The sequence below is a fragment of the Anoplophora glabripennis genome, unplaced genomic scaffold, assembly GCF_000390285.2.
Source record: "Anoplophora glabripennis isolate ALB-LARVAE unplaced genomic scaffold, Agla_2.0 scaffold57, whole genome shotgun sequence".
NCBI lineage: Eukaryota > Metazoa > Arthropoda > Insecta > Coleoptera > Cerambycidae > Anoplophora > Anoplophora glabripennis.
In genome coordinates, this window is record NW_019416296.1 from 1,306,697 (window position 1) to 1,319,308 (window position 12,612).

Consider the following 12,612-nt stretch of genomic DNA (forward strand, 5'->3'; position numbering starts at 1 on the left):
TCAGTGTAAATTATTTAATAATTATTTATAATATTTCAATATCATTGACAAAGCAAAGCTGTACATTAAAAAAATACTGTCTAAGACATAATATCAACTCCTATTCCATATATACACATTCCTTCCATGTTTAATTTAAACATAAAAAATATATCCTTAAAATTAGTTATTGAATGTATTTCGAGTTACAACACTACATAGGTACGCACTTTTTGCGGTTTATTAATATAACTAATAATATATAGTTCTTCTTTCACTTTTTTTTTAACACATCCAAAGCAAGTGCCACACACAAAACAACTAAGTCTTGAGAACTGTCAGCGCTACCCCATTTATTCAAATGTTCGAAATTATTAAAGAGAACATTAGCATACAAAAATTACAAAAATAAATATATATAATACAAACTAAAAATTTTTTTTTATTATTAAATTTAGTTTCGTAAAAGGCCTCTGTCTGGATCTACCAGATAACAACATATGTATGCAGATACAGATTGTCCAAAACCTATCACTTTACAAATTATTACGAATAATATAATTTTATGAGTATTTAGCAATCTCAAATGCTTTGAAGTATCAAAACAAACAATATATTTGAAAAAAACACTTCAAAATTTTAGAATTGTTTGATTTCATTTATTTCAGACACTCTGTATAGCGACATATGATATAACACTTGAGTCATAGCAGGGAAATAATCATATTTTGATTTTCATTTTGCATTTAACTATTTAAAGGGCTGGTTGATTATAAAAAAATTATTTAAGAAAAAAGCTTTTAGGGGTTCTTTGCAAAGACAAAGACAAGTTCTAACGTCATTTTCTAAAGCAAGGAGCACTAAAAATCTGAAATAAGTCCAATAATACGTATGCCCATTTTGATTTTACCAAAAAAAAATTTTTCACTGTCCATATGGAAAAACTTCAGCAATATTTTTTTTACGCATTTAATGAAAAGCAGTATCGCATAAAAAGAAAAATTTTTCAAATGAAAACAAATTTTGTAAACAAAAAAGTTGCAAAATATTTACAATAATAGTATTGTATTCCATATCTTTAGTGTTCATTGTAAAAACCTATGTAGGTAAGTTCATCTACTCTTTTCTACATTATCATCCATTTATTAGCATTTACTCTCGACTACTTCATCGGCAGAATGTGCAAAATGAAAAACAAAAGGTATTTAATCTGATGGTACATTTGAACTACTACACTGAATATCTAGCCTCGTTTCTATCTGAAGTACTAAGCAAAATAGATCTGTGTGCAGGTTTTATTTTGATATTAGTACGCTAAAAGGTATTTTACAATCATCGCAATTAAAACAATTATTACAAAGTAACGCAACGCCTACAAGCCAGAGTTCAAACCGAAATGTAAATGCCTGCACCAAAAATTTAGTCTGATATCTGAATACATCTAGATATGATACGTTCGGTAATAAATACAAGACATAAATAATAGTAAAAAGTTAATTTGTCTAAAATAAAAACTATAGAAATCACAACTGATACGATTACCTAAATTTCATCTAGTCTAAAAATCTAATACCATTTATGTATACCATTGCAAAAACTGTAAGAACTATATTCTACATAAAAATATCAATAGTTTTCAAAATTTATTAAAAAGGGACCCCTTTCACAGTGAACTCTAAAATTAAAGACAATTAAAATAATTAAATAATAAATAAATACCTAAAATTGAAATGTGATTTCCTTAACTCGAAAAAAAACCAATATGGGTGTACGGGTGTATAAAATATGTTGGCACTAAGCTCACTAAAGTGTAAGAATGGACTAGCACTTGTTTACATCTGGTGGTGTCGTTAGATATTCGTCTGCTCGTTTGTGATCCGAGAGAGCTCTGATTGTGTACTGATCTTGTGGGAGCTCTGATTTACGGCGAACTAAGGGCTTATTTGAATTTCGTGCCTTTTTTACCTATAAAAGAAAAACTTCCTTACACATCACAGCAAAAGCGGGCTTTTTAAAAATTTCAGTTCAGGCCCTAATAATTTCCCTCATGTAAAGTGAAACTTGATTTTGAACGTATAAATACCTTACACACAAAATGGACAAAAACTCTTACACCAATTTAGGGTTCAATAACTTGTACGAATTAACCATTACTTATTTTTCAGTAAAAACCGGTTTAGACTGGTTTTAATTTAATGAAAAATTTTTAGTGAGTTTCTATTTCAACTAATTTTAGTTCCATTCTAGAATCCTGACATTTAGGTACTTTTATTTTAAATATTAAAAAAATAGGTTTTACATTCACAAATTTTTAACCGAATTCAATTTATTGGTCAAGTTTGGTGATTTTTAGTAATATTTCACAATAAACTATGACAATTCACTATATCTCCATCACCATTTGCACAATGTAACAAATTGGCCAATTTATTGCCATACAAAATTTTATGGGATAGCCGATTTTGAACATAGACTTATTTTTCCTGAAGTAATCTTTTGTTTTTTGCCTTTTCTTTTTGTTTGTAGAAATTTTGTGAATAGATAATTTCAGTTTTCATAAAATAAGTTAGAGTACCTACTAGAAAGTTTTCTTATCTAATTAAACTTGATCCTTTTCTTAAATTTGTGCCTGTTGACTGACAGATCAATTTACCCACTGGGATATAAAGCCCCCAAAAATTGTTTGACAGAATTTTTCATAATCAACAACAGAAATAGAATCCATTTTTCTCTGGAACAATACATTTTAGCAACTGCAACAATGATATCTTTTTATAGTAAATGTAGTAAGGTTTCATAAAATATCACTGTTGTCTCAAAATCTAAATTAACATAAAAAAAATTTGGAAAAAAAAGAATGCTGTTTCAAAAATTCAACAACTATGTTTTAAGTAATCCAAAAGCCTATAACCATCTTCAGCTACTCCAAAAAGGTACCTATACTAAATTCCATTGAGGTATCTTAAAAAGTGACGAAGTTGCAACAAAAAACAAGTTTAAATAACTAGATGGATTTCACAGGGTCTAATGACACTTACAGTGTGCGGTAATTCAATAAACAGAGAAATCTAAATAAAAAATTTAGATAAATTTGGAACGAATACACTGAAGATGAATTTTTCGAGACAAAACGTCTGAATCTGGTTCGGGCTGAGGCAGTACAGTATTGGGGGTCATGAAGGCTTGCAAAAAATTTAATAAAATTTCTAGGACCGCATTTAAAAAAATTAAGGTGGTGATGGTCCTGGACAGACAAAACATTACATACAAAAATTGATTATGCCATTCGATAGAGGGCAGAAAGTGGCCATGAGAAAGTGTTCTTCTTTTTTCAATATCACCTCAAACAAGGCTGAAATGAAACAAAAACGGATTTCCAAAATTTCTGTTTTTTTCAAATATTTCGAAAACTAATCATTTTACCCTTGATTTTTTATGGGCATAATGTTGGTCGCCCTGATTACGCCACTTTGCCCCCATTTAAGCTTTTTCGTACCTCTTACAGTTTCCGAGATTTCTGTAATGAGAAGCGAATTTGTAAGAGCCTGTATGTAACTTTTAAATATTTAAAATAAAAACAAGTTTCACAATTATAGAATGTAACTAAAATGGATATTACTTGATATTAAAAGTAAGATTAAAAATCACCAAAATTGTAATCAAAAGTCTGTTAAGTAGTAAAACAAAGTTGTGCTTCATCCTAACAAAAAAATTAATCTGTTTCTCACTTATTTCATTGCATGCGCAATAAACCGTTAGCTTTTGCAGGCACTTATATATTCAAAATAAAGTATCAAACTATCAGTTTTGTTTTATTGATATAAAAATAAATGAGTCTCAAATTAGTAGATCAGATTTAGGTAATTCTTGGCGTCAATTTGCATAGAAAGTTGGGAATCAAAGCTGATATGAATTCAACTAAGCTGGTTAATCACCGCTTATTTAAAAATTTTACATACCTTCCACAAGATTGTACACTAATTATTTTACAGAACTGTTACATATTATACTAAATAGAGGCCCACTTTTATATACCAAGAAAACAGACATTGCTTATTTCCTACTGGGAGTCGTGTTAATCAGAATTATTTTAAATTGCAATAGGTAAAAAAATCCGTGGATATTTCATTGCTAATTGTAATAAATCTGAAGAATAACTGCCTTTTAAATAGAATTTAGTTGTTGCTCTTCAGACAGAATAATCTGTTATAAATGATTCCAATTAGTCCGAATTAACACAACTCTTAGTTAAAAGTAAAATGTGAATGAACATTAATATAAATGCATGAATATAGTTACGTATCAGTTACGTAAAAATGTATAAAAATAATGGCATTAAATTTACTGAAATGAACTACAATAGAAGTAAACATTTTAAATAACAGTTCAAAGTAAAAGATTTTAATTACAAATTGACGATATTTACTTGCAAACGAAGTCTCTCAGTTCCAATAAGGATGTTACCCAAATAACCTGGTTTCATCAGTACAAAATATTTTTTTAAGAAGTAAAAAAATGCTGCAGCCTCAATAAGAAAATATCCGACTTTACGTTAAATCAAAAGTGTCTCAATCACAACCCAAATCGGTATAAAATCCACAGAAATACTACATAAAAAAAATAGAAAATTGTAATACAAATCATACTACACATTTTTTATCACAACTCTTCAATCGACGAAGAGCTATAAACGTCGCATCTTAATGCCTCCTAATTACGTGCTTGAAAAAAAAAATTACACAGTATAAAATCAGATATCATCGTTTACCTCTTGGGCTTCTGTTTCTAAATTATCTAGGTTAACCTCATCGTCAGGATCGGGACTACCAACAATATTGTTTATTTCAGCATTTCTACTTTTTATTACTTCGTATTCGGGTCTCCGAGAGGCCAATGTCTCCACTTTCACCCACAACTCCTGACGCTGATGTTGCCTTTCCCTCTCTCTGCAACAACCAATACACATTCCAGTAAAAACAAATATTCCATTCTCACTCACACTTTTAATAATAGTTCCTAAACCAGGAGTTTGAAATATTAGTAAATTATTTATCTCGTAACAATTAGCAACTGTAGAAAAATTATTTGGGGCGTCTGTATACCGGGTGTCCAAAAAGTCATTCTTGTAGTAACTTTTGACGAGGAATTAAATGGTGACCTTGGATTTGACCTTGATGATGACCTTGAAGATTATTTCAAGGTCACCTCCATTTTTTAAATGGAAACCCCCTTTTTCGACGTCGGCTACCGAAAGAGCGGGAAATTTTAAGTCCAAAAACTCCAAGGTCATAAATTAGGGTTGACCTTGAAGGTCATTCAAAGGTTATTTAAATTTGAGAGCTGGATATCTCCAAAGGACGCAGTTGGTTACTTTACCACTTTAGTTATTTTGCTTAATTGCAATTAGTGGTGACCTCAAACTCGACCTTCTTGGTGCCCTTCAAGGTCATTTCAAGGTAATTTTTTTTCACGATAATAAAGCGCTCCAAACGTGAGAGGCAAGGGGATTCACCATAATCAAGCACCCCAACGTGAGAAGCAAGGGGACTCACGATAATGAAGCACCCTAAACGTGAGAAATTGACCTTGAAATGACCTTGAAGGACACCAAGAGGGTTGAGTTTGAGGTCACCACTAATTGCGATTAAACAAAATAACTAAAGTGAGCTTTGTACTATTTTCATCAACTGCGTCCTTCCTAGATATTCAGCCCTCAAATTTAAATAACCTTTGAATGACCTTCAAGGACAACCCTGATTTATGATAACCTTAGAGTTTTTGGACGTAAAATTTCCCGCTCTTACGATTACCGACGTCGAAATTTAAAAAAAATTGAGGTGACCTTGAAACAACCTTCAAGGTCATCGTCAAGGTCAAATCCATTGAATTTCTCGTCAAAAGTTACTACAAGAACATAACATTTTTCAAAAATAATTTACCTGGAAAATTATTCACGTGTTTCCAGACTGTTTGGACACCCTGTATAAAGACCTTTTTTATTACATTTTCCAATAAAAATTAAAAACTTGGAACATATGCAATACTGTACAATGTAGATTAATAAACATTTATCCAGATTTGTCGGGTGTTTCGTGTGCTTAATATTGAAATGGATTAAACGGCAGCTTTTGGTGATAAAATTTAGAAAAAAATACTTTGGTATTTAATTAAAAATAGACAAAAAACTACACTTGCTACATATAAAAAACATTTAAGACAATGTTCTAAACAATGTTCCATCCATAAAAAAAAAATTGTAAACAGCATAGTATCTTATACACAGAGAACGTAGGTATTTTGTTTCATTGTATAAGTAAAACTTGTCTTTTTTCAATTATAGACACAATAAATTGATCAACAATTTAGTCAAATCTTATCGGTGCATGTAATACATAAATTGTGGTAAATTTACTAATTTTAATTAACAAAAAATTGGAGAGAGTCTAATTCATTGTCCAATTTTGGCGATCTTTAATGACTTTTAATATATCGATAGCCGCACGGTTTAAGGCGTCAGTACTAAAATCGATGTGTGCTAATTCTGCCCAGGTTCGAATTCCGCGGTCGGTAGATCGTAGATTATCTATGCTTGTACGGAGAATTGGCACCCTCTGTGCAGGTATGGTAGGGTGGAAGAATGTTGGCTTGGATCAATGTGAGAGATTGACACCGGTTGACATTTGACCACCCCCCTAATTAATGAGGTTTTCCAAGTTTCCCTCATTCCTGCACTGAATGGTCGTTCCTGGGCGCAAATGCGGCCTGCTTAATAATAATATGCCGCCTCCTCTCCCGCGCAAGTCTCCGACTTCTGGGCTAATTCACGTGGTTAGAACGAGGAGATATTATTATTATATAAAGTGACTTGCAAATGAACCGACAGAGCAGGGGGTTTTAACAAAACTTACCAAGCTGCTCCGTTTAACCGCCAAATGATCTTATAGTTGACAAAAAATTCTAGTTTTTTTCCAAATAAATCTAAAGCGCTTTATCCAATTTAAATGAAATTAGATATGCTAGTACTCAACCTTATTTTTTCATGGACCCCTCCAAAAAAATGTTTATATTTAAGTACCTCCTTATCTTAGCATAATCAGGCCTATTTTTGTTTGCTTGTTGGATGGTTAAATATACTTATAATACAGGGTAACAAACGAACTTTAATATTCTGTATATCGAAAACTAAGCATTTGTGGACCCACATTTATAGGGAAAAAAAAGTCTTATTTTGACCTCAAAAGTACGCCCCTAAATTCAACCTGTACTAAATTTTGAATCACCCTGTATAGTGCTGGAATCGCTGATTGATCGGAAAGCACTCTATATTATTGACAACTTTCTCAAATTTCTAGTTTTCCGAAATATTCAAACGCATTTTTTTCAATACCACAATTTTTTGATTCCCGGGAACTCTAATGGAAAGTTTCTTTATGAAATTACAAAGAACATGAATCAACAATTGGGATGATATCATAATATTAAGGTTTTTTTTTATTCAAATTCAAAGGGATTCAATGGTGACCTTGACTATGACCTTGAAGGTTATTTCAAGGTAATCTTTTTTTGTAAATTTTGGCGTCGGTAATCGAAAGAGCGGGAAATTTTTCGTCCAAAAACTCTAAGGTTGATCAGGGTTGACCTTGAAGGCTATTCAAAGGTTATTTAAATTTGAGGGCTGGATATCTCCGAAGGATGCAGTTGATGAAAGTACTACAAAGCTCACTTTAATTATTTTTCTCAAATTTCTAGTTTACTGAAATCTTCAAACGCATTTTTCTCAATAGCACAATTTTTTGATTCCCGGGAACTCTAATGGAAAGAGTTTCTTTATGAAATTACAAAGAACATGAATCAACAATTGGGATGATAACAAAACTTCAATTTTCACAATTTTTACCCGCAATGAGGTTCATATTTTTAGAAAACATATTAGTAATGCAGGAAAGCAACCATTTTCTTTTCAAATCAACATTATGATCTCCAAGTTTCCTGTGAACAATCAACTCTGTCGACGACCTTCAGTGCAGCCCATAACTTCGGCATTTTCAACACAAGTGACTTGAAAAAATTTGTAAATGTAGTTCAAAATATTGAAAAATAATGTCAAAGTTTTGTCAAATTCTAGTTAATTTCTCCCACTCAAAAAAATTCATGGGAATCGCCTGAAAATTAGTCTCCTAATGTGGTTTTCCTCTTAAAATATAAAATTCTTTGTTACTCTCACAGTAGAGTTGGTATTAGTAACACTTTGAGAAGTTTTACCGTTTTTCAATCAACATCAACAGAAACTGCTATTAGACAGATAATAAAATTAAAAAAAAAGTTACAGATAACTCCATCTATACAGGATGCTACAAAAAAGTAGGTTAACCTTTTAATCACCTTTTAATTAAGTTAATGTATTTTTTTTATTTTTTTTTATTTTCACTTTGGTACCTTGGTGAACAGGTTGCCTACATTTTTGTAACATCCTGTAGATAATACAACAATAAAATTCTAAAATATCTACTTGCCTATACTTACTTCTGTCTTTCCTGTCGGTACTGCTGGGTGCACTCATCGAAGAGCTTTTGATTCATCTCCATGAACAGTTTCAGGGCGTTATAGATGAGGCCATGGATCGTTTTGTTCCAGTGACTCTTTGAATTTCTGTACAAGCTCGGAAACATGACCGGTAAGATCTCCGTTGCGTTTTCAGATACCAAGGACATGACGTACTCATTGTTCCAGTAGTATAAAGCCCGTTCGGCCACTTGAAAGTGGGGCGAACTGACGCACTTCGCGAGCTGCCTGAACAGCGGCCCCATCACCTTCTGAAACTCCGCGGGTTCGATTACGTCCAGGATTTCCTCTAGCTCGTTCAAGAACATCACTTCCTTGGGACTATGGGTTTTCGGCCAGTACTTAAGCAGGCTACGAATAACCGGTTGGGTTAGTGACGGGTCCTTTTCCAAGAACTGTACGACGCAGTAGGCCAGCTGTGGATGGTAGACTGAAAGGGATTTGACTTTGTGTAAAGGCATCAGAACTCTGAGAAGGAACACCTTGTGTTCTTCCTTTAGGGGCAAAGCAAATCCGTTGATTATAGACCCGAGAATTTCTAGTAATTCCGCTATGCCGTTGTGGTGTTCGGTTTCGTATATAAATCTATAAAATACGTTATTTATTTGTTTGCGTATGAAAGCCCGCAGTCCTAAAAACTTCCCGTATATTCTATGGAGGGTCGTCTTCAGCATGTCCCTTTCCCTTGGGTCCTCCGAGTCAAATAAGTCTAATAATTGCAAAACAAATTTTTGGTCAATGTATCGCTTAGCTATATTTGGTTGAAAATCAGGTGCTTCTAATACTCTAAGAAATAACTCATAAACTAGTTGCAAGTGGGGCCACGCCGCTTCTAATGTAGGTTCGTCTTCCTCTGGATCGAACTCAGCACCATTCGGGTTAGAAGATGGTGGCAAGGTACGGAAAAGATTCACAGCAAACTGCAAAACACCAATAAATAAGCGCTAAGCCAACTAGAATCCGCAACAGATGTAAAGGGCGTTTTTTAAGTCTATGTCATAATTTCTGGAAGTTGGTCCTCAGACATCACTAGTTTTTGAGGGCTGAGTGTTGAAGAAAAATGATATTTTTACAAATATATCTGAAGATGTTCCACTTAGAATGATGAATAATGAAACTTGTTCAAAAGATATGATTAATTCAAGATAAATCTGTTAACTATGCAATGTACGCTTCAGAGATTTGCCAACTCTGCATGATTTATTCACAATTGAGAGGTTTCCCTTCGGTATTCGATTATGAATATTTTTTCTGAAATAGATATTTACTTCTTGTTACTATTACATTATTTGCCATTAAAAGGAAATGTATGCCAAATTTTAGACCACAAGACAATTCTAATGACAATCTGAAGACATTGTTGAAGATTTGATGAGAATTTATTTTCTCTAAACTACTAAATGTTCTTCAACTTTTAGACAATATCGACATTTAAAGCAATAACTGCTTCTTGCACGAGTGTTTGTGGAGACGGATTTATAATTTACTTGCTAAATAATAATTTTAAATAAAAAAACAATTATTTGAACTCTGTTTCCAATAATTACAAAAGTAAATATTTATTTGGGCAGTATTGTTGTGAAAACTTAATGCCATAATATTGTGCATTTAGAGAACATTATTATTATTTTGGAACAGTTTAATTTACTCAACATTTGATGTTGATCCCATTTTTGAAACTGGATAAATGCATTCCAAATGTTATTTTTAAGGGGAAAAAAATGCCAAATTTCATACAGGATGTCCCATCGGAAACTGCGACGATCGATATCTAGGAAAGTACTGCGCCGCAAAATTTGAAAATTTGGCAACATTTCAATGGCCCTAGGATGAAGACATCTAAAATATCTAGAACTCTACAGCTCTTCCGGTTCTACCAGAAGTCGACTCCAACTTCGTTATTTTAAATAGTACACCGTATATATTATTGCATTTTCAGATTCTACGTGAAATTTGAGGGTCACTTTATTAAATATTCCCTATACCTAAGAGTTATAGATTTAGAGATATTAATTTTTAAAGAAAAAATTTGACAGATGCAAGGGTCCACAAAGATGCTAGTAACTCTTTTCAGGAGCGTGATATCAAGCGGATTTTTGGTACCTGGAAAGGATATAGGTAACCCAAAATTATGGTATATCAACAAATTATAACATTTAATACTAGGTGTTTCATTTTTTGCTGTTGCATTTTGATAACTTCAAACATCTATAATTTTGTTAACTTAAATAGAACACCCTGTATTTTTTTACTCTGTCGTATGCAGGTTGAAATTTCCTTTCAAGCCATATAAGCATTGTTAAGGTTGCCGTTACTATTTTTAAAAATATTTCCAATTTTCTATTTTTTGGACACTTTTTCTCGTATCAGACCTGTTATCAAATTGGTTCTGGTTCATGACCAGAAACACTCCAAAACAATTAAAATAACTTCACATTTCTCAAGTTAGTTGTCAAATCACTGTTATGTGTGTAGTAGTTTTTGCTGAAAATTTAAATAAAAATACCTGAGGATCATTTAAATTACCTATACTTATGAGAATTATTTTAATTTGTATGTTATTTATGGAAAAAGCAGCAGACTCTCTACATGTTCTTGAAATTACTTTGTCACATTTCCATAAATAACAAACAAATTGAACTAATCCTCATTAGTATAATTTAAACGATGTCCAGACATTTTTATTTAAATTTTCGGCAAAAACCATTCAGGCACAACAATAATTTGACAACTAACTTGACAAATGTCATTGTTGTCAAACTTCAATTGTTTTTGGAGAGTTTCTGGTCATGGCCAATTTGAAGAAAAAAATTGTCCAGAAAATATAAAATTGCAAATATCTTAAAGTCGTAACAGCAACCCTAACAATGCATATATATGGATAGAAAGGAAGTTTTAATCTGCATACTACAGAGTTAAAAAATATAGGGTGTTCCATTTAAGTTAACAAAGTTAAAGTTGTTTGAAGTTATCAAAATGTAACAGCAAAAATGAGACACCTAGTATTAAATATTTTAATTTTTTGGTATACAATAATGTAGTGTTACATATGCCCTTTACAGGTACCAAAAATCCGCTTGTTGAAGAGTAGATATTTTAGTTGTGTTCCGAAATTTTCAAATTTTTCTGAGCAGTATTTTCCTAGATATCGATCGACGCAGTTCCCAGTGGGACACCCTGTATATTTTGAAAATTTAAAATTTATAATAAACATCACAAATTAAGAAATTATTTTGCAAAAAGCCTACATGAAATGTTTCTTTGTTAATTTAAACTTAAATTCAGTGTAACCATACAAATTTTATTATTTTCATTCCTCATTAGTCCTTAAGAAATTAAAAATTTCGATGACAATGATTTTTTTGGACTTTTGATGGTTACACTATGTGATAAACCGATTCTAAATAAATAAATATACCTATAACTAAAAAATGGCTCATTTTTCGAATAAAATGAAATTTTTCAATATCCAAATTTAGTGACACTGAAATTTTTAGTTTTCTCAGTGACGGAGTTCAGGATTTTTCATAAATTAACTCAAAAAATCAGCGACTAGACTTTTTAGCCTAAAATGACGCAAAGAACATCCTCCGGAAATTACGACATGGACTTCGAAACCACCCTGTATAAATCTGTTTTTTTTTTTTTTTGTTGATGGCCCCTAAACAAGTCGCTGTTTGTTTTAAGTGACTTACCATATTAACAGCCTCAGGGTATATTGTTTCGGTGATAACACCTTTTTGTTGTGTAACATACTCCACCATTTCCTGAAGGGCGGCCCGTTTGACTTCCTTCCATTTGAGATCCGACAAGGGATCCGTCGCAAAATCGAAAAGGACACAACACTGTCTGAGTTTCTGCACAAATAATTCCTCCCTGTCAGCTGGCGCAGCATCTGGAAAGAACAAAGAACACTGAAACCATTTCATATAACGACCCTATGAAAAAATGAAATATGAAGAATAACGCACAGAAAATTCTTTCATTGAGACAAGATTTCCTGAAAAACAAGCGCGCCATACCTCCTTGTTATAAACTAAAATGTCATATAATACCTGTTTTACAATTAAG

At 32.2% G+C, this 12,612-nt stretch overlaps 1 protein-coding gene across 4 annotated transcripts in view; it reads right to left on the bottom strand.

Annotated features, from left to right (window-relative positions):
* Nucleotides 1–12,612, bottom strand: part of LOC108917532 (serine/threonine-protein phosphatase 2A 56 kDa regulatory subunit gamma isoform) — a 36,677-nt gene continuing 24,065 nt past the window's right edge. For 3 of the 4 annotated variants that reach the window (XM_018724175.2, XM_018724176.2, XM_018724177.2), the window contains 4 exons: nt 12,237–12,436; nt 8,503–9,461; nt 4,748–4,925; nt 1,801–1,944 (listed from right to left, as the gene is read on the bottom strand). In XM_018724175.2, the coding sequence (XP_018579691.1) occupies nt 1,801–1,944; nt 4,748–4,925; nt 8,503–9,461; nt 12,237–12,436 (1,481 nt within the window). Of the gene's footprint in view, nt 1,945–4,747; nt 4,926–8,502; nt 9,462–12,236; nt 12,437–12,612 lie in introns of all 4 variants that reach the window. The other variant, XM_018724174.2, reaches the window with a different exon arrangement.